The following is a 20430-nucleotide window of genomic DNA, read 5'->3' on the forward strand; positions in this document are numbered from 1 at the left end:
CGCAGTGCAGTTTGCTGCGTCATATTCAGCTTTAATGGACCAATAACCGAGCCGTTAATGCAACAAGCCTGCAGGGGTCAAAGGTCACCACCAGTGAGCCAGACTCAACACAGCGAGCCAGAGGCAGAAAGAGCAGTAAAGTAACATTTTAAACAATGGATTGAGGAATGAAATGCTTCTTTTATCCGCTTCTTTTGATTTCATTGAGTAGAAGTCTCTTTTCCTGCGTCAGGTCGCTGCGCCTGAGGTCGGGGTGACGGGGGATGGGTGCTGTCATGTTCAATTATGTGCATTTTTATTTATTTTTTTGCAGGATGGGTTTGACGTACGGACGAGTGGCTGTTTCTTGGCAATGCCCGCGAGTTCTCCCGATGTCCCGGTTTGACGTTGCCGCCAGGCTGGTTCCTGTTTGGGCACGTTTCCAAACACACGGATGAAGCCCAAACGACAGAAGGATGTGCAGGGACGTGTGTGAAACATCGCAATCCCGCAGTTTACGTCTAAACGGGTACAAAAAAGTACATTCTCTTCTGCAGAGTACTGCTTTTTGACGCGGCACAGAGACCATTTCCACTATTTGTTTGTTGACTATTTTGTGGCAGGAAAAGTCGTTTAGTTCTTTAAAATACTGTCCAAAAGTTGTTGTCTCTTACCAAGAGAAGCCTGATTGAAGAACAGGAAGCCCACTGGAGACTTTTTTTTATTATTTTCAGACTGGTTTTGTGGATTCGGAGCTACAATTAAACATTTTGTGATGACACTCGCGTGACAGAGAGACGATTCTCCATAAAAACACCGGCGACTGACGATGCACTGAATCTTTTAAACGATCGCAACCGAAAAAATAAAGACCTGGCCGGCTTCACAGCAACAGCGCGGTGACGTAACTTCATTAGAGGAGTGCAGTTAGTGGCAGTGTGGGCCCCGTGGTGACGTAGCTCGACGGAGGAGCATCGAGGGGCGGGGCTTAGCAAAGGGTCAACCGGACCGTACGTTCTCGTGTCCGGTTTGCAAAGAAAAAGGTGTTAATCCACAACATGGTGTGTGTCTAACAGGGAACACACACACACACACACACACACACACACACACACCAATAGAGCTCTTAATCGAGTGTTAACGGCAGGGGCTGCCAGGGTAACAATACAGTGGAATTCCTGCAAGGCATGCTGGGAGATGCAGTCGTTTTTCTCCAGCTGCTTAAGCGGTGACCCCTCCAAAGGGTCATCAAATACATCTGAGGGGTCGTGAGAGGAGTGATGGAAAGAAGAAGAAAGTTTGACACTCAAATCTGGTTCTGGTTCTGGTTTCTTGTCATTCTTCTGATCTTTGATTCGTTTGTGAAATATTGATCATTTTAAAAGGTCGAGAGGAACTATGACGACAACTCAAGAGATGTGAAACTTTGCAAGAGGCCAAGACACACTGAGTTTGTTTGAGGGCGTCACAAGCTGAAAAGATTTAAAAGCAGTTGTTTAATCTTTAAAGAAAAGTATGAAGGAAAAAAAGTGTTAACACTTGCAAATATGTCAGAGGAGGTATTTTATTTAATGAGTACTTTTACTTTTACGTAGTCGGGCCTACTTTTACTCAATATTTTTGCATGGACTTTCACTTGTGATGGAGTATTTACACAGTGGTGTATTAAGTAGATTGCTTTAACCTATTTACTTAATAATACAACTTAATAATGTGAGACCCCTGGTTTCATGACACACATCTCTGAGCTTTCAACGGATTTACCGGTGTTGACTTTTCATCTAAAAGGAATCTATCTTTTTAGAATGGAGGATAAGAGAAGAGGAAGAGGAGGGTGGTGAAGAAAGCAGAGGAGGAGGGGAGCTGTGGAGAAGGAGGAGGGGGTCGGAGGGGTAGAGGAAGACGAGGAAGAAGAGGAGGAAGAGGAGGAGGAGGTGAAAGTCTGAAACCAGCGGCTCCTCCCGCTTCCTCGAGCTGCCTGCAGACCGGACAGCGGCGGCAGAAACGCGCCAGTCAGCAGCGAAAAGCAGGTCCTCTTCTTTGGATTTAACTCCCCGTGAGCGACCGAGAGACCTCCGCCCCCGGAGCTGCGCGCGGCTCCAGTGACCATGCTCTCCCCGGGACTCTGCGTGTCTCTGCTGGCCGCGTCCTGCGCGCTGTGGCCGGCGGCGGTGTGCGCGGCGTCCTGCGAGTCGGTGCGGATCCCGCTGTGCCGGTCCATGCCGTGGAACATGACCAAGATGCCGAACCACCTCCACCACAGCACGCAGGACAACGCGGTGCTGGCCATCGAGCAGTACGAAGGGCTGCTGGGTGAGTTCCTGTCCGGCCGCCAAAGGGTCTGCTGTGGTTCGTTAAAGGGCTTTAATTAAGGGACTCCTCAAAGTAAAGGTTCAACTTCAGTGTCCTTGTGAGAGCAGAGCGTCAGGATCACGCTGTGGTTTGCATATATACACACTTAAATAAGAAGATATAAAACATGTCAACAAAATATACAATGCAACAATACATAACAATGTATATACACTTTAAAAAACAATCTCGTCTGTGCACAAAGTGCAGCCTGAACTTTCAGACTTTTGAAGGCTCTTTTTTAAAAACATTTTGAATACATAATTTCTTAAAAATGAAGACTATTTGTTTTTTCGTGACAACCATATGCCTTTTAATAATGTATGAGTTATATATCTTAAAACATATATATTTTTTGGAGGTGTATTTAGGCCCTGTTTAAAAGGAAAGACTGAATCAATTTATCTATTAATTGACCGTGTGCAAATTTGATCTATTAAATCTTTTTTTTTTTTTATCAAAAATGCCTAAACCTCAAAGGTTACCACCTCTCAAAAGTGAATAATTGTAATTATTTTATTCTTCTGTAATTATAAACTCAATATTCAGAGGGAAGCAATTTCAATATGTCCAGCAATGTCAATATTCAGAACATTTGAACAACGTATGAATTTATTCATCAAAAAAATACTTCAATAATACAAATAATAGTTAGTTGCAGCCCTACATTATTGTATGAACTAATTAAAAAAATCTAAACAGTTTACTGACTGAGACAAACAATCCTAGACGGCAAAAAAATTAAGAAAAAAATTAAGAAAACACCAAATATTCTCTGGCTTTAGCTTTTCAAATGTTAGTAATATCAAGTACACATAATATTATATCTGGCTTAAAAGGGGCTTTTTTCACTCAAAAAAAAACATGAATTAACAAATATCAAAAGATTAATCTGTGATGAAAATAATCATTCGATGCAGCCCGGACCGTGATTACGGTTTTATTTGCAGTAAAAGAGTCAGAAAGAGAGGCGAGAAGGAGGGGATGGAATGAAAGCAAGAAGAAAGAAGAGGCAGAACAGAACAAGTATGAGACAGAAGGAGAGGAAAGACAGATGTAGTTTTTAATAATCACCCGTGGGAATATGAGAGAAAACGCCGTCTGTTACTTCTTCAGCACACAGCAGCTTCTTATTTGCTCTTGTTAACAGTTTTCTGATCCAAATGAATTCATTGCCCACGTCCGAAGTGTGACATCGCATCCTAAAAGCCGATGTGACCTTCCTGAAGGAGTCGTTCCACTATTTACTAGCACTGGCAACTCATGGGGGAAGTTTCATCGCACGATGTAAAGTAGGACCATGAATATGAGATATGAGTTTTCAGTTAATTACATTTCCTCCCCTGCATTGCACTCGTTGACTTATTCGATGTACGAACAGCACGTTGAGCGTCTGAACACGTTGCCACACGTATGATTAAACAAAGCTCTATTGAACACACGGAAGCCAGTGCAGCTGCGTTTTTTTCTCTCCTATCATCCAGTAAATGTGTTTTTGCTACACCTGTAACCACACCCAACAGTGATGTCACCCTGCAGTACATCTCTACATCACTGCAACAAAGAGACAACTTAAACCACTAGTGATCAGTAAAAAACAGATGGTTACACTTTAAGGGCTGAGCCACTTGACTCCACAGCTTTGCATTGTGGGTAATATATACCTACAATACATCACTGCACTCTTTAAATAATGCATTGTCAAATCTGACAGCTCAATGCCGCAAACACAGAAATTGCAGCGATAAATAAAAACAAAACTGTAACTTTATTTATTTTACCTGAGCTGAAGCGCGACTAGATCTCAGTACAGGGACCAGCGCTTGTTCTTCTTCTCCTGTTTAATATCTGGGAGCAATAAAACAATGTGCAGAGCTGGATCTCATCTGACTGATATGAAACTTTAAACCATCAGTTCATGGAAACATTTTTGTGTAAACCATCATTTTGATTAAAGTTTACTCGAGAAGGGAAAAGAAAATTGGTTAGTGATTTAAAAAAAAAAAACGGCTGATTTTTGAAGAGCGACAGCTTATACTGTTGGTTTCTGGTTTGACTTAAGATCCAAGACGGTTCGACCACGAATCTCCGTCCTGGCGAAGTTACTGAAGGAACATTTTCGTCACGCAGGCGTTCATGAAATTGCTTCCAGGCAGAATGTTGAAAATACAAACTTCTGCCTGAAACTCCTTGAACATTAGAACGATCATCCAGAAATGCAGTTGTCCATCTGGCATGTCTGAGCATCGACACACATATTAATGAACCCACACTGTGAAGGCTCATCACAGGAGTAGGGCTGAACGATGGGAATGAATAATCCAGTATATTCCAACGAATTAATGCCATAATCTGTTCAAAATGTTGTGTCCTGGGAGTTTTTTGCATGTGCGCTGATGTGTAATTGTTCTATATTCTTCTTGGGTTCTTTACCCAAACTAATGTATCATTTAAAACTGTTTTAATCTACTGTAGGTCTTTCTAAATTCACCATGTCACATAGTTTCCCATAGCCAGAAGTGATGTCATCAAATGTCTTATCTTGACTAAAACCTGAAGGTTACAACCACTTTGATAAGTCAAGTAAAAGCAGGAAAATATCAGGTTTGAGAAGCTGGAACTAACCCCATGTTTGGTAGTTTTGTATGAAAAAATACTAAAATAATTAATCCTGTCCATTTCCTGTTGATTAAATTGACTGATCATTGAAGCTCTAATGTGCATCCTTGTTCATTAAATATAAATGGGCCGTTTTTTTATAATCAAACCTGAGCTTGTTTATCAAAATAAGCATATTTCCTTTTAGAAAAACAACACATTAAAGTAAATAACACCACGAGGTATTGTTTTTTAAGTGTGTCCTGGAAAAAAAACTTTCACTTTGCAGCTGTTTACTTTTCCAAATGGCAGTTTACATTTCAGCAGTTTGGCGAGGGCTAATACTGTAAACACAAACTATGCAGGCGTCGTAGTTACATCACAAAAAACTGTCCGAGAGCAAAGCTCCTGCTTCTGGCAGCACTGAAATAGTTACAGAAATAGCTGCATCTCCCTCCCTGTCACCAAAGCAATAATAACCTCACACTTTCCCATGGAAGCACCCGGACATCCAACTGATAAGTGGGCTAAAAAAGCATTAAATGTATTGTTGGCATTGCTTATTTCCTCCCTACAGTTAACTTTTAATATATCGACACATAATCTAATGGATGGAAAGATAAACAGAACATTTTTGATGAATGTTCTTTGGACTAATTCCATTTTTTTTTTTAATAAGGAGGAAATAATTTTCTCAACCTTCAGGAGAGCTGACAAATATCACTGTGTCAATATCATAGATTTACACTTCCTCATGCCTTCATTATCTTTTATCACAATTGGTCCTCCTTCTTTTTCTTAAGCCCATTCACAATTGTTTCCAACTCAAAGATAAAAAGGAACCACATTATTATGATTAATGTAGTTTATTTTCATAACCTGCCAATTAAATACAAAGTAAAGACGTTTTTATTTCTTATCACTTTGATCTTGGCCGTACATTATTAGGTTTACTACGTGAGGAATGTGTGTCAGAGATGTCGAGGTTCCCTTCAGAGCTGAAACTGACGAGGTTTTTTTTGGGCAGCGTAACCGTTGGAAAGGAAAATGTTTTCAGAACTGCAAAAACAAAGTGATGTATGCTCTTAAAATAGGATAGAGTTTGAGGGGGAAAAAAGGCTGTAAATCCTGAACATAAGTTTGGCTGTAATATGTTATGAAACGAGTCTGCAGCCATGCATGAGGCTGTACTTCGACACGGCTATGCTTTTAGCTAAATGCTAACATACGTCACTCCGGTCCACATATCATCTCCTCCGATCCACTTCCATCTTGGAAGACGGCGATGGCCACAATCCAAGATGGCGCCGGCCCAGATGCGAAACTCGACGCATTAAAAAATGTAGCCCACAAACCGATGGGTGAGTCGTTAGCTGTTAGCGAGCTAATGTTAGCAAGGTTAGTGTAGTCAGCCAGGGCACAGACTAAATACTGTTTACAGCTGTTGTTGGAAGGTTTTTCCACGATAACATACATTTCCTAAAACTGACATTTGGACAAAACAAAGCTTTTGGGCATTTCTCTGATGTTTGCTAGCAGATGGGACGTAACAAGGAGGCACCATCGCACAACACAAAGCCAATGGAGAGCGATTCATTCATTAACGAATTGCACTCTGTCTCGATGTTGCTATCAAGACAAATGCATGTTTTAGGGTAAAAGCAAGCGTTTAATTGAATATGACCTCAGTAAAACTTGGTCAATGTCATAAAGGGTTGGTCTGTCCAGCTGCAGTGCTGCCAAACCTTGGTTTTATGGTTTACTCCAGTCCAAGAGGTAATAAAATAAACTCAGCCTGATGCAGCTGATCGTTGGATACGAACTGGCCTGAGAGTTAAAAGTTCCCCCCCAATTATAAAAGTAATTCTTCTCGTGGCTTCTAACCACAGTATTGTACCCTTAAAATGACGAGTGAGTCAGTTAGTTTATGCAAAAGAATCGGATGAATTAGAAACGCATGTGAAGCGTTTCGTCCAGTCACATTTCAACAAGTTCAACGGACTTGAACTTGTTGACTTTTCTCCTCTGCGCACAAGCCGATACCGGATGTCACGACCTCTTGTGTGTTTTTGATAAGTTGAGCTGATAACGCTGCTCTGCAAACCTGCACGTTCTGCACATGCACCATCTCATCTGTAAACTATGTATTTATACAAAATATATTTTTACAATGTGCCGTATATATCTACACATATCTACATCTCTGTAGAAAGTATATATATTAAACACATAAAAACCATGAATGTCACTGCGAACGTTAATCAGTTTTACATTTTACCACATCGATGGTCCTTTTTACTGAGGATTTGACCTCAAATGTGTTACAGTATTCAGTTGGTGTTTGTTAAATTTTAAAATGTCAGGGTTGCTCTCTTTGACTTTTCCACATATTCATATTAAATGCTCAAACATTATTTGGGGTTTTCTGCTGTAGATCATTTGTTTAGTTGTTTTTTTTTTGCTATGCTTTTCTGAATACTACCACCACTTTGGTCCAGACTAAAAATCTCTCTACATTTTGGAATGATTGCCTTGAAACTTTGTACAGACATTCATGTTCCCCAGAGGACGAACCCGACTGACTGGTTGGTGATGTCAAAGCCTCACGGTTCATAAACACGGTTCATTATGTGCTGCTTATTCTGTTTCTCTTCGGGCCAAACTTCTTTTTTAAATGAACTACATCTGATTTTTAATTCTTGTGGTTTTCTTTTTAAGTACAATTGCTTCCCATTTCAGACCACAGACACTTTCCTATGCCAGCTTTTGGTGTAATTTTTTCTATATATATATATATAAAAATATATGTGCATTGTGAAGATATTTATATTACAGGTACAATATTCAAATATATGTGTTTGTCCTTATTGTATGATGACAAAGTTTTCGGCCACAGTTATCTGTATTCAGTGCTGAGCTTCAGGCTTTGTGCAATACACCCATTTTTTAAAATGTCCTTAACCGTAAAGAAGAATCAAAGTGGATCAACCTCATTGGTTGCCATTATATTTCATGATGCGCACACGTCTGTCTTCAATAAGTGCATTCACGTATTGGTTGAAGTCAGAGCTCGGCTGAGGTCGGAGAAGTGGAGACAGAAAGTGGAAAGGCAATCAGCTTTAACCAGAAAAATGTCCTCATGAAAGACCTGCTGGCCCAAAACCAGGAAGCAGTTTCATAAGCACCGGTCACAAGTTTAAAGTACTTCTGTGACTCCATTGTGGAGCCGTGCAGCCAAACCTCAGTCCTGTAAACACATATTCCTCCTCTAACCACGCTCTTAGAAATATTGGTATGGGACTCTTTGGCTTGTCCAACGAGGAGGACTTTTATTTTTGTTTTAGATCGAACCATTTATAAAGGTTCCACCTGGAACCCTTTCAGAGAGTTCAACACATAACACAACTCAAAGGTTACACCTAGAGCCGTCTCTGAAAGGTTTAAACTCTTCATGAGAGTCTAAAGAACCCCTCTAATGGTTTCACCAAGAAGCCTTAATTTTATTTCCACCTTCTGAAAGTACGAAACTGAAAACACTAAAGGGGATCTCTCAAGAACTCTTTTATACTTAAAAGGTGTCCATTGGATCCCACCCAGAAGTTCATAGTTTTGAGGATTTGGGGACTAACGTTACAACCTTCATCCCTCCCCCTACCTGGTTTTACTTTAACAAGGTAGACTGCGGTCATGGAAACCTGATTCAGTCCTGAGGTGTTGAGCGGTTTCTAAGAGGCTGATGTGCTGCAGGGTAACACTCACGGTTCCATCGACGCATTTTCTGAATGAAAAATATTCTTAATGGAGCCCATAGTCTTACAAATGGGGAGTTTAAAACACATGTTATTCTGGGTTTCAAATGTCAGTCAATGAGAAAAGTCTCAAATATATCCAGAAAAAGGAAAAGGCTTTGGCTGAAGTGTCATTATTGTTTAGATATTTCCCTACGTTGACTCAACTCAACCGTCCCACTGAGCGTTTGAACACTGGTGGTAACACACCTGTCGTCTGTGTTTTCCTTCCCGCCTCTTCAGGAACTGGCTGCAGTCCGGACTTGCTCTTCTTCCTGTGCGCCATGTACGCTCCCATCTGCACCATCGACTTCCAGCACGAGCCCATCAAACCCTGCAAAGCGGTGTGCGAGCGGGCGAAGGCGGGCTGCGAGCCGGTGATGAAGCGTTACAACCACAGCTGGCCCGACAGCCTGGCCTGCAGCGAGCTGCCGCTGTACGACCGCGGGGTCTGCATCTCACCTGAGGCCATCGTCAAGGCAGAGGGGCCAGGTACCTGCATCGTTCTTACGACCGAGATTCATCTCAGAGGGCAGCCGAGGTCGCATTGGGGTCAAAAATATACAAGTTTGTACAAGTTATAGGGTTAGTATGAAAGTAAAAATCAAGTCAAAGAGTAAACATAGACAAAGGAAATATAACTTGATCTCTAAATTGCTTACAAAAGTGATGGAAAAATATGAAACTTGGACATTAGTGATGAGCGGAACAGTAGAGATGAAGCAGAAATAACTAGCCTTTACTACATTTACACATTAAATATTTTAATTTGGGCATTTTAAACATCATTTTCCATAACATAACTCTACTTTATTTTTTCAACAATAATGCAGTGTGTCTGTTCCTTGAATTGCATAAGCTATAACAAAAATAATACTATTCGGATCAACAAAAACATAAAAAATAGTTTTGCCAAATTGTGATACAAACAATTTTTGCAAAACTCACAGTTAAAATAGTAAAATTATCTGAACCAACAGGGTTCTTACGGTCATGGAAAACCTGGAAAAGTCATGGAATTTTAAAATGGTTATTTCCATGCCTAAGAAAAGTCATGGAAATGTGTTATATTCATATGTTTTAAATAATTAACATGCTTTTAAAAGAAATACACTTAAAATATAAGCAGGCGTCTATATAAATGTTTATTCTTTTAATCAAACTATTGTCTCTCATTCATTTGTGTCATTTAAGGTTTACTGTATGCTCTGAATCCTCATTGTTAGTTTAAATAATAAATATTCTCCCTTTTTTTTATGATTTCACAAAATGTTTGGTCATGGAAATTTGGTTTAAAGTCATGGAAATCCATTGGTCAAAATGTGTATGAACCCTGAGCTAACTTAAATAAAAGTCTATCATGCAAGTTCAACTTCATGAAAAGACAACAGCACACAGAACCTCAGATCTGTTTCATGTTATAAACTCAATATGGATATTTCTCTGAACAACATGGACCATCAGGAAGCAGTTTCCCCTGCTTGGCTGAGTCGTATCAATGTTTTCTATCATGTTTCTCTACTCAGCGGTTTGTTTCTGCTCCCCCTCGAACAGATAGCGTGAGTCATTTCCCCACCGACTTCACGCCCACTGATTTTCTCAAAGAGCTCCTTGATGCAGGCGGCCCACTCGTTTTACACTCAATAAAACCTTCACTGTCCTCTGCTTCTTTAAACAGTCCCTCGACCAGCAGGTTCTCAGAAGAAGAAGTAATCTCAATCCCCTCGACCTTCATAACTATACGCCCACGCATCTCAGAGCGGCCCCGGCTCGGCAGGGTTTTGGGATTTTCCGTCGGTGTGATTTGTTGATTCTCTGCGGTTCAGCCGGGGTGGATCGGCTCGAGTGGTTTTCAGGGGTTTTTCTCGGTGGCCGGCCTCCAGTCTGCAAGTGGCCGTTGACCAGCTTGTCTCTGGTTGGAGCAGAAATCAAAAGGCGGCCACAGCTTGTCCTTCTTGTTTCCATTCATTGTTAACTTGGTGGTGCGTTCAAAGACGCTGGGTCACAGAGTGCACGCACTCTACGAGGAGCGAACACAATATAAAAAAAAATCCTCTTTCACAGGTGATGAGTAAACAAGACGACAAGTATTGTGGCTGTGCTTGTGTTTGACTACGAACTGAATGACTTAACACAAATTTCAGTCGATCTAAAGTTCATAAACCCATGTCTGAACTAATCCACCCATCGAGTTTGAGACACTCAAACTCAGCAATCCACCCCAGACCCCGAGGAGAAACTTTCTTTACCAGCTAAATTACTCGTTTGTTCTTTCTGACGCGTTCATTGTGTGGCTGTAATGAACACTGCCGCCTCTGGGGGGCACTATAGAGGGCGACTTAAGAGTGTATGGTTGAACCCGCAAAGTGGTTCTGTATATTTCTCAGTCTCTGAACCCAATTTCTGTCTTTTATGTAGATCCGTACCACCAGGACCCTGCCAGGTGTAACCCAGGTGAGCTTGACCTTTGACCTTCTCTTTGCTCAAGCTGTGATTGCTTTTCCTAGAAGTTGGCTGGTGGGAAAAAAAAGAACACTTTTGGGGGAATAAAACTGTTGCATATCCAAGTCTGCTCTCCGAACGAGCGGAGAGTTACCTCCCTAATTAAATACATTAAACACTCACACCATCAACAGAAGCCTTCATGTCGTCTTGCACTTATCGTGAACCTTCCTCCCGTCATCCCATAGATATTTTTAGGAACAACCATGATGTGCACTTTGTAACATACAGTTATAGCAGATCGCTTGACTCTGAAACCGAAGTTGCTCTGTGTAAAAAGGGAAAGTTCACACAAAAAGGGAAAGTTCACACCGGAGTCATATTTAGGGTAAAGTTCACTCCTACGTCACAGGCCATGAAACGGCAAATATTAGCGGCTATGTTTGTTTTTTTCCCCCAACAAAAACCAACCCCGCACCGCTTCAGAATCTCAGTTGATCTTTTTCGGGGTTTTGATCCTCTCTCAGAATCCAGTCCGGACTTTCCAATGGACTCCAACAACCTCCACTGCAGAGGACCAAATGGAGGTAACCTGTCTGTTTACCTGTCTCGACGGGTCCAATCCCAATGTACACACTCACAGACTTTGAGTCGCGTCCTCTCAAACTGCGAGAGGGTTCGGGGGCGTCCCGCTGTTAAAGCGCTTGAGGGCTCTCTCTCTCTCGCAGAAATGTTGAGCCCTCTAAGCACACGTTCTGTGAGTCTGCATTTCTGACTTTAAACACTGAGGTACCAGGGGAAGAGGACAGCACATGGGTGTTAAGCCTGGCATGGCAAATTTACATGGAAATATTAACATTAAGGGGTCCATTAGATCACATGAATCAGGGGAATGCAATTCTAAGCTATTTTACATTTATTCAGCAACCATTTCTTTGAATATTGCTTATTGACGCTGTTTTGTCAAAACAAGTTTTTGCCTATTTTCCTCTCGGCAAGAGCTTGAAAGAACATACAAAGACAAAAAAAAGTGTAAATTGAAACCCCATAATTGCACATGACATGTTTTGATGTGATATGTAGCTGTCAAAGTGCTGTCCTATTTGTATTTATACCATTTCAAGCCCTTGCAGGCTCTCACACGCAACCATTTACCAGTAAGCCCCTGAGGGTTTAAGGCCTTCGAGGGGGAAAAGTCCACATTCATTTTTTTTGGGCTGAGAGTTAGAAGAGAAGATTGACTCTCATCTCTGTACGTTAAATATGAAGCTAAAGCAAGCAGCATATTGGTTTAGCTTAGCATAAAGACTGGAAACAGAGGGACAACTATCAAGCATTCCTTCCATATGACGTGAAGTTCAGTCTGGAGATATGGACTTTAGAGGAGGCTGTTTCTCTTTTAAATAGTATGATCCGTTACTTTGTTTTGTTTTTTTGTGTGCGTGTGTGTCTGCAGATCGCTGCAAGTGTAAGACAGTCAAGATGTGTTTGAAAAACTACAAGAAGAACAACTACAACTATGGTGAGTCATCTCCAACTCTCCCAATTTTTTTGGGGGGGGAAATACGAGACAGAAGAATCAGTATTCAGTTTCAAGATGTCACCCATTTGTTTGTGGACTGCCGTTTTGAAACCTCGACTGGCATTTTTGCCGTCGCCATCTTGGTTTACAGCGGTCGCCATCTTGGCTTTTTTGCAACCAATGAACAGGAGTGAGCATATTTAGACGTGGTGTATTGAAGAAGACTTGAAACTAGACATTGAGACCATAATCCCATGTTTGCAACATTTACTGAGGTATAAATCAAGAGATTTCTCATAGACTTCCATGCAATCTGTCTTTTTTTTTGCCCCCTACTGGCCAGCAGAGATAATGCAGGTTCAGAACTGAAGGTCGCCGCCTGCATGCAACTTAAACTCAAAGGTGTTCGTTAGTACATTTTCCAAATAAAACCTTTACGCTTTCACAGTGAGAATGGTGGTCTGTGCAGCATCTCTTCTCAGTGCTACATGTGAGACATCAACGTCCCAACACGTCTACATGCGCAATGAGGTTCATTTGAGATTCACAAAACTCTTCAGCGGATTCTTTCCCTCTGACTTGTTTTTCTCCTTCATATTGGGGGAAATATTCTGGTGCTGAGGCTATTTGGTTACTTATATTAAACTAGACACACTAAACCTAAAAGCCCAGAAAGGCCTTTCCAGATGATTACAACGCACAGGCATGATTTGGCAAATCCAACAGAGATTTCCATGTGGATCCTTTTGAGCGCGCTAATGCCTCTTTGGCCACAGAATCTATTTGGGGAAGATTTTAGGTTTTCTTTCCAGAACAAGAGCTCACTTACAAAATATTCAGACATAATGAAAAGGGGGTAGTTAAGTGAAGGATGGGTGGCAAGGCGGGCTTTACAATTGGACTTGCTAGCTCGCTCACTTTGCTAGTTAACGCTGCTGTTGATTCCAACCTGCTACACCGCATACTGCTGCTGGTTGTGCTGTTTTCTCCTCCATCTCTGCATCTTCCACCTCTTCTAGTTGTGATGGTGTCCCTGCTGTAGCAAGCTAGCGCTGCTACAGCAGGGACAAACAGCATTTTGGAAGTTTAGCCCTCAGTGATGTGTCCCTCGGCCCTGGTGGGATACTAATGGGCCCACTGTTGGCTACCACCACAGTCCTGTTGACCCAAAACTACAGAAGCATCCAATCCAAGCAGCCTTTGACCTCCATAACGCCGTCTCTGTCCTTACAACCGGCTGTCTTTTCAGCACCAAGGACAGCGGCCGGTCTTCAGGGTGACTGATAATAAGAAATACAACCAAAACTATTGGTTTTGTTCGATGGACAAAAGGTTTCAAGTTAGAGTCTGTGTGAAATCTATACTGGAAGGAAATGGTCGGAATAGTTAGTTTTAATCACCTGTTTATTCATTTTCTCCAGAAAGATGTCGGCAGTGATTCAGATGTCTGGAACAAGGCCGCAGCAGATTCTTTTAACCAATATATATATATATATATAGATTTTAAAGCTTCAAACTCCAGTGTCCAACGTGTCCGTGTATGCTGACGACTCTCTCCTTCAGTGATCCGAGCCAGGGTGAGGGAGTTGAGGAACCGCGGTCTGGAGCCCACGGCGGTGGTGGACGTGAAGGAGGTGCTCAAGTCTTCTCTGGTCAACATTCCCAGGGAGACGCAGACGCTCTACTACTCTTCCTCCTGCCTGTGTCCTCCTCTGTCTCCTGGGGAGGAGTATCTCATTATGGGCTACGAGAACGAGGAGACGTCCAGGTACGAGTTGGAACGGGTGATGAAAGTATTGTGATGGACGTCGTGGCGCCCTCGAGGAAAACATTTTATATCTTTTAAACTTTAATTCAATGCAGCGTCCAGAGGCAATTTATGGTTATCAACTAAGTTGCAGTGCAGCCTCCCCTGATCTGGCTAATTGTCTCGTCTTTTTCCAACTCGTAAAAATGATTCATTTATTTTTTGGCTCCACTGACTAATTGTTTCCCTGAAGCTTAATAACATTGTTTTAATGTCTTCTGAATTGGGTCACCTCCGCTGTAAAACCCTGTGGGTGGCTCTACATCGACAACCTCACTGTGTTTGTGGTTGCAGGTTGCTCCTGATTGACGGCTCCATTGCTCAAAAGTGGAAGGAGAAAATGGGCAGGAAGATCAAGGTGCCATTCAAATACACACACACACGGCTGCAGTTACTGAGAAGCGTCTCCTATTTATTTTAACACACACAGGCGGAGGCTTTATGAGTTGATTCTGGATTGAACTGACCCGTTGCTCCATCTTAACGACAGTTTGATTGGACGTGTTGGGTATAAACTCGATGCCAACGGCTACATCGTAAGTGGTTAGCTACAGCGCGACGCTCCTCGCTGCACCGTTTCTACGTCTGGTAGCGGCTCGAAACAAAAATGTGGAGCTAACATTAGCTTAATTACCTCACTAGCTTTAGCAGATGTAGCAAGAAATGACTGGTTTTCTCCACTTCTGTCTGCAACGAAGGACCCATTGTTTGTAAAGCATTTGATGCATGCGCACTCGTCTCCTTCCGTTGTCGTTACTTAAACTTGTTGATTAGGTTGATGCATATCTGAGGATCTGGTGGCGGATAATCCGTTAGATTACCAGCGCAACAGGAACTGATTGTTATTGTGTGTGTGAAGTAACACATCATTCATTTCACTTCCTGTCTGTTTGTGCAGAGATGGGATCAGATCGAGCAGGTGAAAGGCCGAGCAGCTCAGCGCCGGAGTCGCCACTGAGATCTGACTGTGTGTGTGTGTATGTGTGACTGTGTGACTGTGTGTGTGTGTGCATGTATGTGTGTGTAGATATTGCACTATCACAGGCTGTTGTAGCTGAATGTAGTTCATCTCTTCATCTATCAGACTGTTTGGAGTCAGATTTTTGTCTTTTTATTTTCTTTGCACAAACATTAATTAGTGTGCGTTTAGTGTGTCAGTTGAGTGGGTGTGTGTGTGTCGTGTGTGTCTTTGTATGTATATGTGGTGTGTGTGTGTGCGTGTGTGTGTGTGTGTGTGTGTATCTACACCTAAAGCACTCAAAAAGACAAGAGAGGGGGCGGAGCTTCAAAGCTGTAGTACTAACCCTACGCAAAGCCATACATTATGTACATGACACTTTTTTGGAACAAATTTCTTTTCAGTGGCGGCCATGTTGGCCCCACGGCCCCTCGCCACGGTCACAGTCTTTAGATGTTGGCCGTGTTACCACGACGATGTGACGGAGGACAATAAAAGCCATTTGGACATGGACATTTTGGACCATGATATATATCTGTAGCCGTGACCTTCACATTAGTGAACGCTGAACACACACAAAAAAAGGGAAAGTATAATATTCCCACTTTGTTCAGACGGCAACAAGACCAGCAGCAACCAGGAACAAGCAACAAGACCAACGGCAACTGCAGCAACCAGGAACAAGCAACAAAACCAACAAGAAACCAGGAACAAGCAACAAGACCAACAAGAAACCAGGAACAAGCAACAAGACCAACAAGAAACCAGGAACAAGCAACAAGACCAACAGCAACTGGGAACAAGACCAATGGCAACTACAGCAACCAGGAACAAGCAACAAGACCAACAGCAACTACAGCAACAAGGAACAAGCAACAAGACCAACAGCAACCAGGAACAAGCAACAAGACCAACAGCAACTACAGCAACCAGGAACAAGCAACAAGACCAGCAGCAACCAGGAACAAGCAACAAGACCAGCAGCAACCAGCAGCAGCAGAATGTGGCCGATGGAGTATCGATGGATCCGGCGCCTCCTCTGGTCTCAATGTGTCTCAGTATCAGAAGACGACAAAAGTCTGTGTTACAAATTGTTGGACAGGAAATCTACACTCGGTGGCCACTTTATTAGGTACACCTGTACACTCTAATGCAATTTAATACAACACCTTAGCCATGCATTTTACATTATTTAGTGTTTCTAATTGTGTCCATACGTGATGGGGCAGGATATTACAATCACATCTGATTAGCTGATTCTTTGACACGATAACTATGAACACAAACTGCAGATTATAGGTAACATGAAGATACAGGTGTACTTTGTAAAGTGGCCACTGAGTGCATGTGCTGTAGGAAGAGTGTGGAGTGTGCCACTGGATTTTTTTTTTGTGTTTGGTTTTAATCAATTATTAACTTGGGTCAATTTTTTTTTTTTTCCTGTAGCTGTTCTGTGGATTGGCCCTCATTTAAAGGTTGCAATCTTTTCTGTATTTTTTTTCATTGGCACAATGCTTTAATTACATTAAATGTATCATGAAAAACAAATAAAATTACAAAGGAACGGGAAAAAAAAATTAAATGTTACATGGAAAATGGCGAAAGTTTTTCGAAGCATCTTTTAAATGTACGTTACTTTGAAATGGCACACTTCAGACTCTATATATAAATATATATCCAGATCGTTTATTAAGCTTTCATTAAACTCTGCACCACCTTTACGGATCATTGTGAATGCATCTGGATGCCTCTCCATCAATCACAGAACTGATCTTCTTTGTTATAATAATAATGTTGTTGGTCAGGTTGATGAGGTCATGTGACATGCAGCGGCGTGTTTTGTGAATAAGGGCATCTCTAACCAGTTACTGAGACACACTGCTTGTTTGATTGTGATGCAAATTCACACTATACTTCCCATCTATGAACATTTGCACAGAATCCAAACGTCTTCTGTTGAAACCTGCATGACGCATTTAAACATGCACTTCCTGTTTTCAGTGCGACCTCCAGCCGGCTCCGGCGGGTCAGAGTCCACCTTTTTGTTCGTCTTTGATTGTTCGGCCAGCCAATAAAAACATTGATGGAAAATGGAGACGTTGTTATTCTAGTGTCGGACATCGCGGCCCCGCAAACTCAACATTCAGAAGACTGGCGTGACCGTACCTCGACATCATGATATCTATCGTTTTCTTGTTGCCTCTGAGAGTATCGCTGAGTGTCATTGACTTCTCCAACGACTTACAAAGCTTGCAGAGTCTTTGTGCAAGAGTCGTTCAGCAGAGGCATTCCAGGAACTACGATAATGATCTCTTTTGCAGTAAAAAGTCCTCCAAGTGCAACGATCCTGCCACATCTCTGCAACAAAGGGGGTGTGGGTAGTCCGAGGATCGACCGCTGAGAGCTGTTCAGCAAACGCTGAAACCAGGATTCGTATTAAAAACAAAGGTGACTTAAAGGGAGGCAAAAAAAAAGGCCTTACTTGTCTGGAGTTGCGAAACAAACCGTGCTCTCATTGTCACACAGCAACTCTCTCCATGTAAACACATTAACACTCTTAACACTACACTTCTTTTATCAGTGATCTATACTCCGATATGTTGAACTCTGGACTCTTCGCAGCTGTTTGAACCAATAAAAATGAATTTAAGCGACATTGTCTGTTGGCGTTTGTGTCTTTTTAGGAGGTTTTCTAACTGTGTTTCATCTTCCTTTCACATGAGCCATGAAAAGCCATAAAAAGCATGCAGCATTTGTCAAAAAAAACAAGACAGCTTTGGAAGAAGAGTTCTCTACACGACCAAACTCGTCTTAAACACCAAATCTTGAAAAAGAACTGAGCCTGAATCACATTGTCAGTAAACGAATGCGTAGCTTTCAGCAGAGGACCGGTGGCTGAAACCACTGCTGTCGGGTCGGCTGTGAAACACAGTACGTTGCTGCCTGATCGACTGCGAATGCCACATAAACAACCATGAACGTGCGTTCATTCTTCTTGCAAACGGTTGTTGCGAACGGCGGTGTTGAGACGTGAGTAAACAGTGGACAGAATACGCGTCATTGACCTGAACACAACCGTCTGAACCAGCTCAGTGATTCGTAACTTCCACTTTCTGTCGAACTCAAGGAGGGAAAAAGGTTTCCAAACTGGCGGTAGCACAAACAAGTGAGGCTACACTGCGTCTGCTGCTGGCCTCGTGTTGTCTTTCACATCATCGCTGGTCAAACGGTGTGTTTTTGTAGCTTTCTCGATGAGCAACATTAGCTTTCAAATAGACAAACATCACGCAATCTAATAATGATGTACCTCTCAACACTACCATACATATTCCTTCCCAAATTAGGCCTCATGGCGGGCGACCAGAAGTTGTGGGCCTTCGACTTTCTTTGTAGCGCTTTAGCACTTTAAAGTACCTTCCACTCAGGACGTGGCTCTGTGGGTTTGTACAGGATTAAACAAATTAAAAAATGTGTATTTTTTTCCGGTCTTGGTTGCAGAATGTTTTTGTAAATCCAACTTTCTTGATGTGCACAATTATATTTAAAATACAGACATATTTTTCCTCAGAGTCCCATGATGGTCCATAAAAAGGGGCGGGACTTCGTCTGGAGCGTAAATGATGCGTTTCAGAGCGAGTTTTCGTACGTATTCCTTTAAACGCTACATTTATCAAGATAAATTATTTAAAAAGTCAAAAAAAAGTCAAAAATTGGGCTGAAATAGACCTTCATAATACAGAGCGAGCATCAAACCAGAAGAGGAGAGGAGTTGACCCTTCAGACCTTCAGTGTTTCTTCCTGATGGGAGTAAAGTTTGTTTAACAAAACAGAGCAGCAACATTAAACACAGCCAGTATGTGTGTGTCGGTATGTTCAGTGTGTGTGTGTGTGTGTGTGTGTGTGTGTGTGTGTAGGCGTGCTTCCAGTAGTTCCTGCCTACTAATTTCCAGCGGTGTTTTCTCAGCTGCAGTTTCCATGAGAGGGAAGAGAAAATGTTTTCATGGATTTACTGCTATTACACCTTCTTATCCTCCTCCACTCTTCTCCTCCTCTCCTCCTCTCCTCCTCTTCTCTCCTCCATGTTGACTTCAGCTGACTGCCTTGGCTGAAAACACACCTGGCGTTGCCATGAAGTGTGGTCTGTTCCTCCGGCGTGAGTGGCTCTATTCATGTTCTCCAAGCGCTGACACGGACAAACAGTCACACACACAGAATAGTTTCATACCGACTGACCTCGTTGAAAGCAGCTGAAGCGGCATGGAGCGATGTTTCAACACTAGAGGGCGAAAAGTCCACGAAAACAAACTGAAAACCGTTCCTCAGGCGAACACATTGACCGAGCATAAGCTATGAGTTAACTTTCTGGTTGAGTGTTTGCTTTCGCTCAGTATCCTGTGGCCCGTTCGCCCGTTTGGTCACATGTCCACAGCCACAGTTTGGTCACATGTCCACAGCCACAGTTTGGTCACATGTCCACAGCCACAGTTTGGTCACATGTCCACAGCCACAGTTTGGTCACATGTCCACAGCCACAGTTTGGTCACATGTCCACAGCCACAGTTTGGTCACATGTCCACAGGTATTTCAGTCCAGGCTTGGTTCAATATTTAGTGATGTTCGGACCCAAGTACCCGCTCCAGTAAGCTGTGGTTTGGTCGGGGACATGCTGCTTGTTTTAGCCTTGGTTTGGTCAAATGTTCTGTTATGGTTTAGCTCTGGTTTGCTCTTCTAATATTATGTTTTATGCCAGTTTTGATCCAATATTCGGTTATGTTTTTGCCCTCGTTTGTTCCAAAACGTCTTGTACTTTTCCCTTGGTATGGGCTAATAGTCTCTGTTTTAGCCCACTTGGTCCAATATAATGGTGAAGTTTTAGACCTGCTTTGTTTCAGTAGATGCTGCTTTGGGCCTGTTTTCACTGGTGTTTTAATATTTTTTTGGTTCAATGTTCTCTGTAGTTTCAGCTGTTTTTTGGTTTTATGTC

The 20430-nt window shown here is 42.2% G+C and overlaps 1 protein-coding gene across 1 annotated transcript; it reads left to right on the forward strand.

Annotated features, from left to right (window-relative positions):
- The first annotated feature begins 1933 nt into the window (after positions 1-1933).
- On the forward strand, positions 1934-16106 carry frzb (frizzled related protein). The gene is made up of 8 exons (XM_068573126.1): positions 1934-2292; positions 8961-9209; positions 11136-11171; positions 11687-11746; positions 12616-12681; positions 14245-14449; positions 14783-14846; positions 15387-16106. The coding sequence occupies exons 1-8, from the start codon at positions 2088-2090 to the stop codon at positions 15444-15446; spliced, it is 945 nt and encodes a 314-aa protein (XP_068429227.1). The 5' UTR covers positions 1934-2087; the 3' UTR covers positions 15447-16106.
- Positions 16107-20430: the final 4324 nt, after the last annotated feature.

This window comes from Clinocottus analis, unplaced genomic scaffold (genome assembly GCF_023055335.1).
Source record: "Clinocottus analis isolate CAN_PGR_092001 unplaced genomic scaffold, fCliAna1.0.p SCAF_12, whole genome shotgun sequence".
Lineage (NCBI taxonomy): Eukaryota > Metazoa > Chordata > Actinopteri > Perciformes > Cottidae > Clinocottus > Clinocottus analis.

What these genes read in the sequence shown, in the direction of transcription:
- frzb (XM_068573126.1), top strand. Translation starts at nt 2,088, where the DNA reads ATGCTCTCCCCGGGACTCTGCGTGTCTCTGCTGGCCGCGTCCTGCGCG. An exon ending in GAAGAACAACTACAACTATG is followed by an intron (nt 12,682 to 14,244) that starts GTGAGTCATCTC and finishes TCTCTCCTTCAG; the next exon opens with TGATCCGAGCCAGGGTGAGG. An exon ending in AAATGGGCAGGAAGATCAAG is followed by an intron (nt 14,847 to 15,386) that starts GTGCCATTCAAA and finishes CTGTTTGTGCAG; the next exon opens with AGATGGGATCAGATCGAGCA.